A 19,327-nucleotide genomic window follows, 5' to 3' on the forward strand; every position below is an offset into this window, starting at 1 on the left:
CATCTATTTCTTCCAATCACAGAAGCCACTGCAATGACAGTAAGGATGGCAGGACACCTTCTCCTGACAGCTGCAGTAATAACAATAACAGTAATTAAGTCACATTGGCCTATATTTTACTTATTGTATCTCATCCTGGCCTGACTTGACTTGCTATTACCTCATTTAACTCTCCCAACAATGCTGGGAAGCCAGCACTAGTACAATTATATTGCAGATAAGGAAGTGACGCTTCGAATCCAGGTTAACTTTTCTCACATTCACCTAGTGAGTGGCAGAGCCAGGACTTGTCCCCACACCAAATCCCAAGCTCTTAACCATTGCACTTGAAGTTCACCAACCAAACAGTGGTTGTTCAGTGACGCAGCGATATTTTTTCTCTTATCTAGCTCCCTAGGGTTGTGAGAGCACAGGAGAAGAGGGGCAAGCAACGTGACATGTACTATATGCACACCTTGACCTCTCGTTTCTCAGCGTGTCCTTTCAGTACCATCTCTTCCCTGGAGGGCTCCCCAATTCTCCCCATGACCACCAGAAAGCGTTCTCTCCCGTCTCTGAGTCCCAAGGCACTTTATGCTTGTCTACAGTACTCATCAGTTAGCATCCTTATATCATTACTATGGAATGTATCTGTAAACTACTTCGTTGCAGGCAGGTAGCTGGATCATCTTTAAACCTGCACAGATCCCCACACATGGTTATTACTAGTCAATTTACTAAATCAACCAACGTGAAATTTTATAGGTACAACCTACCTTAATTCCCTTCAAGTTTTTTGCGTGTAGGAACAAATGGCTGCATGCTACTGATGTAACATCATCATAAGCCAAAAACGTACATTTTATGCACAACTGAGTTTTAGATCTAAAAACCAACTGAAATAAAGGCAGAAAACACCTCACTGCCATCTCATTTATAATCTGACTCATGACTGTTTAGTTTAAGAATTTAAGTTTTACAAAGAGAGCATGTCACAATACTCGAGTTCATGTATTTTCAAAGACCATGCTGGGTCACTGTAAGCCAAGGAAGAGATTTATTTCACCCTTCTAACTTACGGGAGCCACATCTGGAAGGGAACCTGTTAAAAGAGAGCGCTCACTACTCCTTTTAAATTAACACCAAATCTAGCTCATTCATGGCACAACTATCCAAATATTACCCAGTGTCTTCCAAACCAGACTTTTCCCCCCCCGTTTTTGTTTCCAGAAAGCTTCTAACTTATAAACTTTCAGGCTATACTGAAGCGAATCAAAATGCTTCAGCAGCTGTTTTCCCTTGATAATAGGTGAGTACAGTCCGCCAGTCTCATGGCGCTGCCGACACAAGTACCTTTTTCAGCAAGAGGAAACTTGCAGCTCACCTCCTAGGAATGATGCCATTCTCCAAACTTGTGGTCTGACTTCGAAGCCAGCGGCGCTGGTAACTGCTGGAAGAAGATGTAGAGGAGCTTGGAGATGGGAAAGGAGTGATCAAAAGGCTGCTTAGCGAAGCTGTGGGGAAGAAAATTTCAAAGTAAATTGAGTACTCCTGCCAAGCAACCTGAATCGTCAGGTTCTACCAGTCACTTCCAGCAGGGGGCGACTATAACTCCTCTCTTACTACCGTATGACCTCTGCACAGCAAAGAAAACATTCTTTAGAAAGGAAAACAAATGAAAAGAAACAGGGATTACAGACAACGCAAGTGCATCAATTATCATGCCCCATATTACAAATGCAAAATAATTGTTACTCACTCAATCAGAGTGTAGATTGCAGATAATCTGGTAAAATGGCCCATATAACACAACTGTGTGGATTGCTACGTGGCAACAACGCCATACACACACAGTTTACTTACACACATTGCCTCCTCTCCACTACTTTGTCACTCTATATTTTGAGGTGAAATCTAGGCAAATAAGTAGTTGCTCCACATAATATCCTCTTTCCTGCTGCCCATCTCCAAACACACAATATTTATCCCTCCTTCCCCGCAGCCCTCCTGCCACTCCCTTTGCTATGAAAGAGCAACCTCTAGTCTTCAATTTACGTTTTCTGCTTGGATTACTCATTTGCCTCCACGCCTCTCTGCTTCCTCCTGCTACATAACATTGGGTGCCTGCACTTGGGCTTGTAGTAAATGTGAGCTGACACGCCAGCCCAGACTTCTCTGACAGGCAGGAAGGAACTTGTCCCTCTTAGGTAGGCAAAGGGTTTCTTTCAAATCCCAGCTGCTTGGCAGATGTCTGCTTGGTTTGGAAGAATGGAAAAGGGGGTCAAGACTTTTTCTCCTTTTACTTCCTCAGGGCTACGGAATTAGGTACTGAAATGTCATTCCGTCCAGGAAAAGGACATGGGGTATTACAGATAGATGACTGGTCAACATTTTCACAAGCAAATCACAGGGCCAAGGAAACTGACTTCAGTAAACACGGTACTGCGCTCAGGGATATCACTTGGTAAGGCAGTTTCTCCAAGTGAACTATTCTATTTTTATTTACACTTTTATGGCCGATGTAAATAACCTGACTCTCTGACTTGAGTTCTTAAATACTACCAGAGTTACTTGGCTATCAGCCAATGACCAATAAACAAATGCTGAGTATCTACGATGCATCAGGTGTTGTGCGAGGCAGCTGGGGCACAGTGGTGGGCAAGACACACACACACACCTGCCTTCATGGAGCTTCACGTCCACAAGAGTATCAAGAACTTTCCAGGCTAACGCGTAATGACTTAAGCTTCTTCCCACAGCAAAGGTCTATGGGATGCTTTTCTCAAGTCAATATTCACAGAAAATGTGTTTGGTAGATCTTAACCATCTTTGTACGCCTGGTGCCCAGGATACTACCCTGAACACAACAGACAATAAACACCCACTGAATGCACGGCACTTCTTCACTGAAGTGCCACCCAGAGGTGGCTGGCCCCAGCAGGTAGCCTCTGCTCTGACCTGGTTTCAACCTTGAGGCTTGACTTAAACCTCCAAAATCAAATCCACATTTCAAATAACAGTGAGGAGGTAATTTTACTGAGAATTTTGAAAGAAGGTAAAAGAGAGTTTTTCCTCAAAATTACTTAATAAAAAAAATCCCAAACATTCCTGCCCCATCCTCCAAGTTCTTACAGTCCACTACAAGATCCAAAAGCTCCTTGTTCCCTATTCTCAAATCTCTAGGGTCCCCTGTCTCTCTCTCTCTCTCTCTCTCTCTCTCTCTCTCTCTCTCTTTCTCTGTCTTCAGCTGAGCAAGTCAACTTCTTTCTGGCATGTGGAGGACACAGTTGAGGGGATGTATTTGCATTATAAACATTTTTTTCTCATCACAGAAGCAAGATGGAGCTGACCCTGAGGTCCAATCTATTCTGGAAATTATATGGCTGTATAATTCAGTTTCATAAACTGAGAGCCTAGGCTCCTTGTTCAAATCCCTGCTCTGTCACTCACCATCTGGAACACTTGTATAGTTTACTTCACCAATTAACTTTCTCATCTGTGAAATGGAGACAATAAAGTAGCACACCTCAGTATTTTTCACGACAGCTGATATCTGCTGGTGGGTTATGAATTATTTAATGGATCGAAACCAACATATAAAAAAATAAGAAAACAAAAATGAGTACAGTGCAGTGTTACTATTGAGGAAACTTTTGTTTATTAAAGAGGTCTGCTACTGGACATAAAATGCATTAGCATCTGTGCAAACAAAAGAAAGTTTGAAAAAAACTGATCTATTTCCTAAGGTTCCGATGAAGATTAAACAAATCAATACATGCAAAACGCTTAGCCCAGTGCACCATACAATAAATGTAAGTTTTCACTCTGTGGTAATTCTTAGAAAATGTGGGCTAAGTAAGACATTTCAGAGTACTAAAAGGTTTCTAATTCTGATTAGTTAAGTATGAAAAGAACCTAGGACTTGTAATGAAGACATGAAAAGGAAAGGCAAAAACTTAAAGTAACAAAAAAGAGAAGAGATTATTCCTTTTCTCCTCATTATAAAATGCTGAGTATTAATTTTTACGGCATACAAATGAAATATTAAGCTAAGGTGCTGGCTTAGTGCTACCTAGCATTTCCTCATCAAAAATATTTTAATATTATTTAATCAGACTTTTATGGAAAAGTACTGGGGCATATATTCGTAAATCAGGTACTCTAGAAAACAATAGTTACAACTCTCCAATGCAAGACCAAGACTAATTTCAGCCCACAACCTTTTTCCATTTGCATGAAGAAAGGCTGGATTCACATTTATTGCACTGGACTGCCGGCTCGGCTCGTGGTGGGAAAGGCCGTGAGAGCGGCGTGATGTGACTGACGCTAGAGCTCTGTGCACCCCACTCACCCTGTATGAAACTAGAGCTGCATGGGCTCTGCCCAGTTGATTCACCCTCCCTTTGCTACAGGGCCTGGTGTCTACAGGCTACTCAAGAGTTCTCGCCTGAGACTTAAGGGGGATGCACGGCAGCCCCAGCTATGCCCCCAATTAGCTCTGTGAGCTGGGTAAAGAAATTCTCCAACTGGTGCCTCAGTTACAAAATGTGAGACTTTTAGGTAAAGTAGTCACAGGCTGAGTTTCAGCTTCAAAGTGTTATGTCTAATGCTCCTTAATATTTTTAGTATCAGTTTTCTTTTTAGAATCCTTCTACAATTTGAACAAAAAAGTGAATACATATATGGATTGCAAAGACTTATTAGCAGAGCTAATAAGAAAACTAAAATTAGCCCAAATCCCATCACTAGGAGATTACTGTTAACATTTTGCACCAGGTTAACTCCTAATTTAAAATGTGTATTTTCACCTCCACCCTCGTGCCTGAGAAAAACTGTTCAATTAGCATCCATCTATTCCTGTAGAATATACCATTCTGGGGAGTGATGCTGGGAACCTAAAACTTGAAATACGAGCAGTCTACAGAAATGAAGAAATTGAGTTCTGCCCAAGGTACAGTACAGACTGCCAAGTTCACATACATAAAAGACAAGGCGAAGCCCAAGGTCGAGATCTGACAGTAAGGACAAAGGCAGCTTATTACTCACATTTGGGCAGTTCATCACTTGCACAGACGGGAAAAGCAGACCCGGCCTCAGGGGCCACTCAGTCCCCAGTGGTCCTTGTCCCTCACGCCAACGGGGTCAGATGCCTGAAACCCAAGTTGGGGGAGCCCCTGTCGCTGGGGAGCCAGTTCTAGGCTCCAGCTAAGCAGTTTTATATTCTGCAGCTCTCGTCTGAGCGGGCAGGGTAGAAAGCTCCATGTCACCAGAACCCAGGAGGTGATGAGAAACTGCCTTGTGACCACTTCCCAGGACAGACAGAGAAGTGAGCGGCACATGACCTCCTGGCCGCTCCTTGGAGGCCTCGCATTCTCTCGTGTTCCCCGAGGAGCACGCGTTGTACCGCCAAGGCTCTGACAGGCGGTGGTTCCAGCATTTGCCTATATGGATACACACAAGGCCGCAGCCTTTCCCCTACACAGACCACAAACAAAAACAGTGCACTCCGTGACTCCTGCCCCACTCCACAAAGCACTGTGTCAGTTAAGTCTAGGAAGGGTTCAAATACAAATGGGATGGCATCTGACATCATCCAAAGGTGACCCATGTGGTAATAGGGTCCGACTCCAGTTTTTGAGATTTGACTGCTGATGGCTTTTAGCTTCACCCACCCCCCTCCCTTTTCTGCTCCGTATCTGGGCAAGCTGATGAGAAGGCCTTGGCGCTCCCTCCTTGTGGCCAGTGGGAAGTTCACACCACGTGCCAGACCCCTCACCCTGGCTCTACCCTCAAAAACCAAGATAGTCTCCTTTCCCTCTTTCCCAAATCATCTTCTAGCCAGTGTGGGCAGCCCACTGCTCTCATCAGAAAGCTTCATTATGTGGGGAATAAACCTTTTCGTATCCTTTCAGTGTATGTGTAATGTTATCAATCTTGACATCCAAACCCGATCTTGAGCGTGGGGTCTATCCTGTACCTGCATAGTGGCCAAAACACATGTCCTATTTACAATCTATGATGTGTATTCTTGCCCTGATGGTTCCTTTTAAAACACTCAAGTAAAAATGTCCGAAAGTAGATATTGGAAGTTGTCTTCATGCCGATCTTCTGCTTATTTTACTACTGTTAAGAACAAAGGAAATGCAGTTTTTCAGAGAAAGATTTGGACATTTTGATAAGAAAAAGAATCTAAACCTGAGTGAGGGCAACAGATTCACAAGGCTCAAGGACTCTGGTCTCAGTCCCGACCCTCTGAACCTTACTCCACTCGTGCACCCCAGATTTCCAAATTTTAGCTTCTGCTCCAATCCCTCTCTTTAAAGCCAGATTCCTCTTTCTAAATTACAGCTGACTACCCATAGCTGTAGAACTTATGTATACTTCTATTAAAGAATTACCTCAACATCTGTCTCCCCAGACTGGCTGCCTGCTTTCCCTTCACTGGTTGATGCCATCGTCCTCCGCCTGTTTTCCCAAGTTAGACTCGGGAGAGCTGCCCTTGGCTCCTCCCTCCTGCCCATGTCCCATCAGTCACCGAGCCCTGCCAGTACTGCCTCCTAGTAAGGCTGAATTCATCCCTCTTCTTTCCCAAGACTTTACTTGAAAATTCCTAATGGCAACCCCTCACAGACGCTCTTAAAAATAATTTATCTTTTTGGTTGATATATGCACAGAGGGCCCATTCAAAATACTCAAAAGAGAATACCACGAGAATGCATATTCCCCCCATACCTGTCCCAGCCTGCATCCCTTCTGCAGACAGCCTATGAATATACTTATCTGTCTTTATATGTAGAGGGAGATCTTGGCTATACCTTTCTTTGAAACATAAATGACAGTTCCCTGTAATACACTGTTGATACACCTTTGTTTTTTTTCCTTAAAATATGTGTGTATCTGAGAGAATTTTTCTATTTCAAGGCATGCCAAGCTGCCTCAATCCTTTAACTGCCACGTGGTATTCCTTGACTGGGAAGTATGCAATTTATCCAGTCCCTAGAGGTGAACATTTGGGTTGCTTCCAATCTTTTGTTAAACAACAATATGTCATCTTGTCTCCTACTTATACCTCTCATCTTCCACAATGACACTGGAGAAATAGTTCTCAAACTTGTTATGAGTAAAAGCCTATGAATATGAATATGAAATTTTGAATAGTGTGTGTGTGTGTGTGTATATATATATATATATATATATATATATATATATATATATTTCTCAGTTATGCTTCTTAATACATTCCAGAAATTCAGGGAGTAAGGCAAAGATCTTTGAGTAAACTGCTAATATTACGATGCAAATAACATTTTGAGCTGATTAGTTTATTTCTTTACTGAAGAAACTTCATTAAAAAAATAGTTTTTCTAACTAGTTAAGTCTTTTTATTGCTCTATTTCTTATTCTGTGTGTGTGTGTGTCTATGTTACAAACTATGCAAAGAGGCATTATAGCACTTATGATGAGGAGTAAAATGCATTAAGAACAGATCAGAATTAAGATTTTCTTTCCTCTGTTATTACAAAAAGCTACTGAATAACTCAGAAAAAATGTTGTATATTTTTCTAAGACACTATTCCAAAAAGGAAAGAGGAAAAAAAATAATGGACTATTTTTCAAAATTTCTGCTAAATCAGATAATCATTTTACACTAGTTTTATACGCACACACACACACGTGAGAAACTCCAAAAGTTTGGGGAAATTGCACTGAAATAAAATTAATGGGAAAAATCTATTGCCCAGTTCCCCTAACCCCTTCACCCTTCGTAAACTAGAAAGTATCGCCGTTAATCTACTTTGGCAATGAATATATGAGTCTATTTTCTTCTGGAACAGAGTTTATGAAACACCGCATGCATCTAAAATATAGAGCCAATCAAGTTATGTCCCTTAGCTGCCCCACTAACAAGATTAAATCCAATTCCTTAGCATGGCACTGGCGCCATTCAAAATCAGCCTTTCCTAACCACCGTTACCCTTCTGACATGGCCTCACATTTCTAACCCAATTGACGTTCCAGTCCTGCCATTGTGCAAACATTCTAACAGTGTGCTCTCAAGGATCTACACCCTTGCACAAACTATTTTCAGAAATGCTCTTTTGCTAAACTCTGATGTAGTTCTTTTCTACCTACAAGGTGTCACTCAAATATCACCTCTTCTACAAGGCCATCATTCTGGCTTCCCAGGCAAAGGTACTTACTCTTCTTCTTTGCTCCTATAGTATTTTATGGGGTAGTACTTATCACACTGGTTTTAACTCTTGGTTTACATGTAACTCTTCCCAAGGGCACATGCTATACTTTCGTCTTCTTCAAAAATACCCCAAATTCTGGTAGAGCCCAATAACACGGGGCTAGAAATTCGTTATTCAATAAATAAATGTGGCTTGATGGCTGGCTAATCAGGAAGCAGTACCACCCTTCTAACTCCTTCCCTCAATTTCAACTGTATCAAATTGGTCTTCCTGTGGAAACCACCAAAATAATTTAGTTCGGCAACAATTCTTAAACCCCTTTAAGAATTCAAAACCATGTGGCTCTTTTTAGCCCCAGAGAACACTATGCACAGAACAAGTCTGCTGCTGAACGTGAAATAAGCTCCTCCATCCATTCCTTCCTTTGAAGGCTGCCTGCAGAACGGATGCTTACAGAAGGGGCTGATGGCAGAGGACAGAGCATCAGGTTTCCTTTTGATGGAGAATTGCAAAATCTCCTTTAAAATTCCTTTTTTAAAAATTCTGGAACAGGTTTCTCTCTATAAACAATGATTTTAAAAACAAACAAACAGACAAAAAGCTTTTCTAAAATTACTTCTTTACTGGACTAATGGGGGAAAAAAAGAACCTTATTCTTCAGACCTAATTTGTGATCATCAGAATTTCTGGGTGCACTCATGAAGCCAGTTGCAAGATGACCTGGTGTCAGCTGTGATTTCAGAGATTCTACTGGCCTGGTATATATAACTGCCAAAATCCCCCCATCTCGAAGGATGCTGACCTAAGTAACTTTGGAAAAGAGTGGACGGACGTGTGTAAGATTAAAGGTAAAAGGAATTACACTGTACTGTAGTTAATGAAGTCGTTTCCTATAGGGGTACAGGTTAACAATTCTGAAAAGTGATATTGTGTGTGTGTGTGTGTGTGTGTGTGTGTGTGTGTAAATAATTAAATGGTTGGCAAATAGTGAGAGCCAGGCTTCTCATGGCTGGAGTGAGAATTTACAGATAAGCAAGGGGATGAAGGTACAATAATCCATGTGGTAATGGGTTATGAATAATGGAGATATCAGTACAAACTCATGTTTAACTTAATATACAGATGTTGCATATAGAAATATTTATATGTATAAATACAGTAAGCATAAAGTCATATTTTTTGCTGGTCAGTTGAGAGGTTATAAGAAATGACACTCCAGTAGCAACAAGCACTTGTAGTATCCAGACTTTGGAATTTAATACCTTTCTCCAGTGAAAGGACAAGACCCCATGGAGAAATGGCTGATTCGGGGTGGGGGTGGGGGGGGCGCTAGGAAACATACAAGACAAGTCTGGAGCATCTGGTAATCTCAGAAAGTAAGGAAGTGTTCAACTACACACACACACACACACACACACTCACACACACACACTGATGTGGATATGTAAAAGCAACACAGGAGTCCATTGAAGGAGCTCCATGGCTTCCATGGCCAAGGCTGGAACAGTTTGAGCAACTAAATAAAAGTAGTACTGGGTTGCAACCCAAAGTATAAAATATGTATCTATGAATCCATGTTGATATACATGACTGACTGACTCAATGAATGAAATGAATGACTGCACAAGGGGGAAGAGACAAATCCTCCAAGCAGAAAAATTCCGAATAGTCTGAGTAAACCAAAACGTCTCCACTATTTTTATTTAACTATCAATAAAATGCTGCATACTTTACATTATGGGACATATGTAAACCAAACAGGGATTCAGTACCAAATTACATTGAATAATTTGGGAGCACAGTTGTACCAAGTAGGGAGACAGGCTCTGGTACTACACAGAAGGAATGCCAGGACTCCTTCAAGCTGTTTCTACAGGAAAGAGCTGGAAGCAGGAAAGAGTGAAAGGTCAGAAGGAAAGGCCTGGAGGCCTGGATCCAGCCCTGGCACATCCGAGCCCTGACTGACTGGCCTGCTTGGTGAAGGCGGCATGTATCACTGGTGAAACCGGCAGGGTGCCCCTAGTCTCCCGTGGAAGACAGGGGCTGTGTGTACGTGTTCATCAGGCGAAGCCCCACTCATCTCCAAGTCCGCAGATTCCAGATCATTAGTTCACTGCCTTTCCTTCACAGCACAGAACCTACCTCAAATAGCGATCACAAATCAAAAATCTACGGCAGAATCATGTACTAAAGCAAAAACCAAAAGATGCTAAAAGCAGGATTAGAAAAGCTCAAGTCTTAAAATAAGGAGAGAAGGGGTACCTGAGATAAAATCTAGAATGGCGTGACTCTAGGACAGAAGAAAGGGTGACCAAGTCAACTGGCAGGCCCTTCATTAGTCGCGGACAGACTGACTTCCACAGATGCTTTCCTTCCTGGTTTTATACTCAACACCCAGCAAGCAAACCACCAAGTACAATTGGCTCAAGGAAGCTTCCCTTTAAAAAGAAATTTCTCCAAATACATTAGTCTCATTTGGGTTTAGGTATCAGAAAAAAAACTAGTCCGTCTGTGTCGTACAATTACTCCTAGGTACTGTACATCGCATTCGTAGAGATTTAGACATATGACGCTATTTTAGAACATGGAGAAGGAAGCTGAGGCCTGTGTTACATTCTCCCAATTCCCTCACCATTATGGACAGTTCACTCTATTAGCCAAACCAATTCAAAGGAAGTACAAATACCTGATCGAGCGATGCCACTGTCCCTGTCTTCGTTTTGTCCTCTGCTTGGCATGTCAACTGGAGTGCTATGTGCTAAGAAAAGGCAAAAGGAGACCATGTTATTGGGCTCTTCAAACAAGGTGTTGTATAAAAAAAAAAAAAATGACTGCAATAATTTTTACATTTCAAGTAGGCTACTGCTACTGATGATTTGCGTAAGTTTATAGAGATTAAGTAGAAATCAAAATGAAATACATAAAAAGATGATGGGGAGAGTAAGAAGAAAACAGAATCAAGTAACTATCTGCCTTGACTACCCTACTGTGCATGTAAACTTTTGTGAGCGATGCTCATCTCTAAAAAACTGAATCAACTATTCATGCAGTTGATACAGCGCGCAAACATTTTCAGGAAGGTACTTTTAGCCATTTTCCTCGTTATTAGTAGAATTTAAATAGCACTGTATTTTCAAAATGCTTTATAATCAGTTTCAGAAGTAGCTAGAGGCAACTCAGTGAAGAGAAATACTTGAAAATCATTTCACAAATTTAAAAAATGCTTCTCTGAAAAAAAAAAAGATAAAAAATGCTTCTCTGTTTATATAACCCACTCTCTTGGCAGATAGAAAACACTTATATTCATTTTCAAATATTTCTTCCTCCACTTCTTTTCCATATACACCCATACACAGTATTACTGTAGTTACTTAGAAAAACTCATGTCCTGGCATGAATCTGAGACAAAGCTCTAAAGTATTACAGACTTCTAGGAATGTTTCAGATTGATCTCAACTGGATACTTACTGCGCTAGAGGGGAGATGACATGCTGTTATAGTAAACTGGAAGCCCGGGGCCCTGCCTGACTATTATACTTGCCAGCTATTTTTTGAATCATGTTTATTCTCACAATTTTAAAGGGAGTATATAAACATTTTATCCTCACTCTAAGCAGGTGGGAGGGTGTCAGTTTCATTAGGGTGTCAGTTAGCCATGGTGCTTAGCATATTTTAGACTACAAAGAACAGAAAACCATTTGCCAGAAACACAGCCTTTAATGTTAGTAACAAAGGTTTCCACACTTGTTAATCGTGCCAGACTACAACAGACATTCAAGAGCCTTAGTCAGCAAGGCTGATTACATCCCAGACTTGACCTACCCAGAGAAACCAAAATGATTATACCTGTGAAGAACCTAGAAACTGTATTTAAACTACTTAAATGCGAGCGAGGGAGCGAGCGAGCGAGAGAGAGAGAGAGAGAGAGAGAGAGAGAAAGAGGTGTTTTCCATGCTCTTATTAGAGTGACTTTTGAAGAAACTCTGTGCAGATAAGGATGCAGGTGAATAAATTGATATAAGATACCATGGCAAAGGGGAAAGGTCACAGCAGCAGAAGCGGCCTAGGAAAATCAGAAAACATAATCCTCTTAGAAACACTAAGGGCTCATTTCAGTCCAAAATCAGCTTACCCTGGGATATTATCAAAGACATTTACAATGGAGGTTCACTGGTGGAATTTTCAAAACACCATGAACTTGGCTGCATTTGACACTAATATCTCAAGAGCCCTTTGGATTTCTAGAGAGGCACCAAAGAGGCTTTTTTTAAAGAATCTGCACAGGAGTTATTAATGTGTGTGGGTCGCACTGTACTCAGCATTCCACACAAACCTGCAAAGAAAGAAGCACTCCGGGTGAGCCGGAGAGGTCCTCCTTCTGCCACCCCCTGTAGCAGCTTGCTGCTGCACGCCTGCAGCAGACCTGGGGACAGAAACACACAGAGGAGGACAAAGTACACGCACAAAATGAACACAGATTAAAGATAACGCGAACGCAAACACACACACACACACACACACACACACACACACACAGACACCACAACGAATTCAAATAAAGCAAAACACACGCCCACAACAGTGGTATTCACAAAGAAAGAACCCATTCATGTGGCTGATTTTACCTAGGTTACTTCCGGTACGACAAGGACCCAAATTATTCTGATTTGTGTTCAGTTTTCCCGAATTGGGATCTTGATTGATGTATTCAAAGCTGTCTTGCAAGCTAAATCAGAGAGGGGAAGGAAGGGAGAGAGAGGAGAAAAATGTGAAGAGATGAATAAAGCTGTTTTCTAATGGACCCTCTCAAATATAGACAAATTATCAGTTGCTCAGACTTTTCTTTATAAATGAATACAGTTTCACATCTACCAAAGGGAATTAAACGTTAGGGGAATTTGCTGGAGGAAAATACAAGAAAAGCTTTTTGAGGAAGATCACCCTGTACAACTAAACAACGCATTCCTAACAGTTTTACATTACATAATGGGACACCAACCTCTACACATTTTGATTCAGTGACTGACACCTAAGACATTACTATTCATTTCTAAATTTTGCTTTTGTGACTGACAGCCAAGATGTTACTATTCATTTCAGAGATAATTTTACATAAACCTTGAAAATGAAATTAATATGAACTCTTAGTTAACATCTATGAACAACTTAGCAACCTTTTTCAGGAGGAGGATATAACAGAAATTGATAGGATTCCTCTATAGGAGTCTGAGTTTAAAACATCCAAAGTTAGAATTACTCATCAACACAAATGTGAGGGAAGCAGATTTTAATAATGTATTGCATTTATTAACAAGTAAACTAAGTATCAGGATTTTGAGAATAATGCAGAATGAGGCCAAAATGATTTTCGGTGCAATCTGAGCTCAATATTCTATTACAAGGAGTTAACTTAGTATATAAATGTTCAGGTAATATCAAGAGTCTAAAAAAGAATCTCTCACAATAAACGTCACTTCCCATACTGCCTTAAGTCATAACAGCCCAATGTTAAATGCTCAAACAAGTAAACTCATTATTTTGTTGAAGAGCAAGCAGACTTAACGGCACCCAAATCTACAAACAAGTATGTGTAATATATGTTTAATTTCTCAAGATTGTAAAAAATAACAAATTATTTGACCCCTAAGAATGCCCCTTTATTACAAACCTTTTTTTCAAATTACTGAAGTATAACAAAGGTTTTGCTATTCTACTCAAAAAAGAAACACGAAATATTACTGCTTGCAAAGTTCAAAATATATGAACAAATGTACCAGAATGGGAGTTAAATTAGACATTTCAGCATTCTTTGTCTCCACAAGTATAAAATTAGAAGAAGACAAAAAACTCGAGAGTGAAAACCAAGACATTGCAAGGCCGAAGTACCAACCACGCACAGGGGCAAAACTGACAGCTGAAGAGATGGCCAGCACAGGCAGCCCATCTTGCCACAAAGGTCCTCAGCAGCCTGGAAAAACTCACTATCTACTTCATTCCTTTAGAAAGAAATAAACGAACACACCAACAAGTTTCCAAGTTTTTTTTACAGGATAAAATAATATTGGTAAATACCATAAACTCATTCATATGGTCCCTCCTTTTTTCCCTTCTCTTTTCATTTTGCAAGGAATGAAAACTTGGTGATGGCATTAGGAACACAGTGGGTAACAGATGGAGACCCAAAAGAGGCAGGGAAACAGTCATTTGACTTTAAAGCTATCTGATAAAGTCACAGGCCTTTTCATACTCACTCTGTGTAGGAAAATCGCCACTTTTAAGATCGCTTTGTTAATGTGAACTCATCCTGCTTCCCATTTCAAACGAATTACAGCCCTCACAGAATTACTCTACCCAGAAATAGCCACTAAAAAAATGGGAGGGGGGGGGTGCAAAATCCCACACTTACTTATTTGTACTCCCACAGAAGCTGCCCATTCTGGCAGAGAAGACCTTACTGATCATCAGTTGTGGAGGAGAACTGGTGGGGGAAAAAGAGGGAGAAATGCACTTTTGAAGTAAGAAGTCGGTATCACATTCCACTTCTCACAACTAATAGAAAAAGAAGGCCAAACTCACCGTATATAGTGTATCTTTAAGGTGGAACCTTTGTAACTCATTGCAACTGAGCCAAACATCATTTCCCCCAGCATGTTGACGTCAGAAGCTGGTCTCGTGTACTACCACACGTGAAAAGAAACCGAAAGCAGAGTTAGCATGTGGGACAATAATGATGGGCAACGCAACAGGAAATAACGTTTATTAACCTCTGGGTCTCTTTAGTTTAGTGGGTAATTAAAACAATTTCTCAAAGCAACAATGGATCACTTTACCATCTTAATCTATAATGGTGATGTCCTACTTTTCCCCAAATTATTACTAACGTTCACCGTTTCTTCTTTATACACAGTATCTTTACACAGAATCCAAGTGTTTTATCAGAGTTCATTTTTAATCTTGTTACAAGATACACATATTTTCCTTATCTCCATTTATAAACTCTAAATAGAAAGACTAAGTTATGAAAGGAACGGGGTAACTCTTCTCGTGGTACGAAGAACACATCCTGAAAAGAAATATGTATGGTTCCGTATTATCAAACCACATGATGAACAGTGCTGAACAAAAGTGCCACTTAGTGGAGGCAGGGTTTTGTGAGGGTCCAAAAGATAACTGATGGTCTGGTACCTCTGAAGTTTTGCCAAAGTATTTTTTAAATATTTGACCCCTCTTACGTCCTGACCAGTCTTTCTTATTCCTTTCATCCCCCAAAGGGTGGCCTATGCTGCTGCCGCTTTCCTCGCTCTCAGCTGCTTGTTAGCCTGCAGCCTCCACTATTCCAACCGCTCTAATGATGACCTCCGTCCACCTGTCCAATGCAAAGGATGCTTCCCAGTTTGCTTTCTTAAACGTCTCTCACGGTATCTGATGCTCTTAACAACTGTCCTTTCGGAGCTCTTCTTTCCCAGACCATCCTTTGAACAGGGCTGGTCCTCAGAGGGCCGCCCTCCTCAGTGTCTGCATTCTCAACTATTCGTGGAATTTCAGTGATTCTTTACACAGAAATAACTCCCACATCTTTGTCTCTCTGCCCAGACCTCTTCTAGAATCCTCTATCCTAGGCATCCATTCACATAGCATAACGTTTGGATCTTATGAACAGATGATATGTGAAAGGATGCATTGGATATAGGATTCTAAGCACCTATTCTAAGCACTGGTGACAAAGTGACGGACAGGATAAATATAATTCCAGCACCGGCTGACCAAAACAAAACCACCGTCTCTCTGTGACCCAGCTCACCAGCCAGATTCTCTGCTAATACCCTTTCCATTCAAGCAAAAACATGGGAATCATCCTTAACACTCTCTTTTCAATCTTTTGTTAACTCCAAATACATACATACATACACACAAGTACACACACACACATGTACGTACACACACACACACACACACACTCACACACACTCACACCCTATCTATACGTGTTTGTAGAGCAGGAAAGAAACATGAATCCATCAACCTCATTTAACCAGGGCCCTCTCTGGTTACAGCTCTCACTACCCTCCTCTCACTACGCGCAGACCGAAACCAACTGGCTTTCACATTCTTTATTAATAACTTCCACTCACCACTTCCACTTTATATTCTGGTTTTTCATGGGGTATACGGTCTACATACCAACCGTGATTCTCAACTACCTGAAAATTTCACTCTATACTTTTTTAACCACCAATTGCTTTGAGACCCAGGAGCACTGTGAAATAAGGGCAAACTCAAACATATGGCAAAAATTTGACCATGAGATTAACAAAGTTCTATAGACCTATGGCTGCTGGTAATTTTCCTGTCTTTGCTTTTCCAGCAACATGATAGACAAAATTCTACATGGTTCCAAAAAGAAAACCAAAAAGATATGTCCTCCACTAGCTAATACCTTTCTGTTACTCAATATTTATGAAACATTTCTTCTCTTTAGTCAGTATTTCTCAACAACCTAATCCCTACCCTCTACACACACACACACACACACACACACACACACACACACACACACACAGCATAAAAATGCTACCAGCCCTCTATCCTTCACATTCAAGTTAGGTCTTGCCACTTATTTCTTCTCCTATACAAGGTTTTCTTCCTTCTACTGGCAAGTGCTATTTTCTTAGGATGCCCACATACATTCCTAGAATCCTTATAACGTTTATAGAGTTCTTATAACAAAACTGAAAAATACCTGTTTATTAATCTGCTTCTGACAACAAAGGAAGCAAAACAAGAGAGTTTACCTCATTTGCACTATTTCTTCCTCATTCGGTGTACATTATACTGGATCACCTCTGTTCGATTACAGTTTTTATCAAGACATAAAAGCCACAATGTGAAAATAGCATTGACGTGAAACATTTCAGAGCACATTTGGTAATACAGGTTCTCATATTCCTGGAGTAGAGCCCCCCAGCAGGCATTAGTAACTGTGGAGAAATCATAGTAAATGACGTCAACTCCCTGCGTACCCCACACTTCCGTGGGTGGCTTACCTGGTACTTGGGAAGCTGCTCCTTAGCATGTTGTAAAGAACCCCCAGGAGAACCATGGGAAGAGCTGCTGCCACTGCTGCCACCGCTGCTGCTTCCTTGACAGCACTTGGCTGACATTTTAATAGGGACATCATCTGTTTTCTGGTTAAGAGACACAGGCAACATAAAGTATTGCTAAGCATACCAGGCTTTCTCCACATATTCCTCACTGGGAATTCCTGTGTTAAAACATTCTGTTATACTGTGCCTAGGTCGCATAGGAAACCAGAAGCTTCTATTTTTGAGGACAAAAATGTGGTAAATGAGAGTCTGCAACGTTTGGGAGGAGAAGGGTTTTGGACAGAGGGTAATGGGTTACGTGTTAAGACTTCATTTTCCTTAAATAATGCATTATTCACATTTCGATTCATATTTTTAAATCATCAATGAGCTCTGATCTCTGTTTTCATTACTAGAGGACTTTCAGTACTATATAGAGTCATACTACATAAAATTGATGAGAAAGACATGGCTTCAAATTTAAACTTTTACCAAGCAAATAGAACTAAGAAAGCAAAACTATGAATTTGAAAAGACTGGGCTTGCATTTTTAATGACACGCCTCTTTTAGGACTCCTTTGAAGGCAACAGGAAAGAAAATCATGAGGTTAAGTTTGTGAAAGATGAAGCTAAAACTCTGAATTATACAGCACATGATGGAAATTCAGTCTTTAAAGGTTAGGGGTAATAGAAGATTGTCTACTGTATATTCCCTAAACAGAGCTCACTGCTAATTTTTATGACATCAAGGCAGACAGGTACACCTTTATTAATTTTTCCCTTCCTCCTACACCAAACATTATTACTCCATACAGAAATAAACATCCTGTGCCTTCTATGGCACGTTGGTGCTATTCCAAGTCTTACTTGCTTTTTTTGTGCGCAGATTTGCTTGGAAAAACATGAATGCAACTGCAGCTTATCTAATCTCCAATGTGACAGTCACACTGGTAGTCTAATGCAAATGGCTGCAGTCATGTGCTGGACACAAACGCATGACATCTTGTGCTTGCCAAAGGGGTCGGGGACTGAAAATGGGACGAGTGTAAGGACATGACAAACTGCGCTGGTACCTAACAGTCGCTGCCGCAGTGATGGCATTCAGACTGGGCTTGGTTATTCCCGAGCATCTGGCACTCCCTCAGCACCCTCTTCAGATCTAGCTGTTACTTAATACCACTTCAGCCAGAAACACAGCCCCTCAGAGGGCCTAAAGCGACACACAGGCCACACCTGCCTCACAGACTGTTAGCCCCTCTGGCTGGGGCAGCACGTTCTCCGCGGCCTATAATTGGAGATAGCACCTGGTACAGTGGAGAGAGCCCCAAGTGGATGGACTCCTTCTGGAGCCTTGGGCATGTTACAAAACTTCCTGGACTTAGATGCCATTTTGATTCAATGAGTGCTGCCAAGAAACGTATGTTCCTCACTGCTCCGCTATATTGAAGATTCCAGTTGCTGTTTGAAAACTGGTGAGAATTTTTTCCCTCCACCTGTTACCATCATTAGCTCTACTGATGGAGTGTGGGTGTGCAACTAAACCATCTGTGCAAGGCCTTCAGGGAAGGAAATGATGTGGGAAATCAAGGGAACCATGTCCTGCCCAAACAAAGGGTCAAGCGCTGGCTCACCTAAACTTTGATAAAAACCCACCATTAAAGCCTACAGGTGAATCACCTGAGAGATTTCAAGTCCCCCCCAGCCTCCCCCCCCACACACTCCGACCTACCCAACAAGCCCAACAACTACCACAATGATTAGCTACCTGGCAGACTTCCACTTTAAAGCACTATGGAATCCACCCAGCCAAACTGCCTTGAAGCAAACACTTCCTTCCTGCAGAAACGATCCTTATCAAAAGCAGGAAAACAGCCCCTTGGCCCTGATGAGACAAAGACTGTGACAGAAATGGTTCGTTTACTTAGCTACACATTCTGTAAACTGCCAGAATTCGGTCAGTATAGTTATTGAACATGAAAAGAATGAATACAAATGGATTTATTTAATTTGCAGACTGCTGAATAACTACTGAAAAGAGAATGAAAGGTCTAAAGGTGACATCTAGAAGTA

General features: G+C 41.2%; 1 protein-coding gene and 1 long non-coding RNA gene across 9 annotated transcripts in view; both read right to left on the reverse strand.

The window, feature by feature from the left end:
* The window catches only part of FNIP2 (folliculin interacting protein 2), a 116,962-nt gene that overhangs the window by 41,433 nt on the left and 56,202 nt on the right, over positions 1-19,327 (reverse strand). For 5 of the 8 annotated variants that reach the window (XR_012498163.1, XM_019733168.2, XM_074338387.1 and 2 more), the window contains exons 3-9: positions 17,219-17,359; positions 14,751-14,851; positions 14,581-14,652; positions 12,800-12,900; positions 12,508-12,597; positions 10,861-10,932; positions 1,364-1,493 (exon numbers count right to left, since the gene is read on the reverse strand). Coding sequence is in view for 6 of the 8 variants with exons in the window: in XM_019733168.2 (XP_019588727.2) it covers positions 1,364-1,493; positions 10,861-10,932; positions 12,508-12,597; positions 12,800-12,900; positions 14,581-14,652; positions 14,751-14,851; positions 17,219-17,359 (707 nt within the window). In the remaining 2 variants the exon portion in view is untranslated. The remainder of the gene's footprint in view (positions 1-1,363; positions 1,494-10,860; positions 10,933-12,507; positions 12,598-12,799; positions 12,901-14,580; positions 14,653-14,750; positions 14,852-17,218; positions 17,360-19,327) is intronic. The other 3 variants (XR_012498164.1, XM_019733170.2, XM_019733169.2) reach the window with 1 other exon arrangement.
* On the reverse strand, positions 9,850-10,852 carry LOC141572729 (uncharacterized). The gene is made up of 2 exons (XR_012498165.1): positions 10,437-10,852; positions 9,850-10,312 (listed from the first exon to the last, which is right to left on the reverse strand). It is a non-coding gene; the product is annotated as an uncharacterized LOC141572729 (long non-coding RNA).

The sequence above is a fragment of the Rhinolophus sinicus genome, linkage group LG07 (assembly GCF_036562045.2).
Source record: "Rhinolophus sinicus isolate RSC01 linkage group LG07, ASM3656204v1, whole genome shotgun sequence".
Lineage (NCBI taxonomy): Eukaryota > Metazoa > Chordata > Mammalia > Chiroptera > Rhinolophidae > Rhinolophus > Rhinolophus sinicus.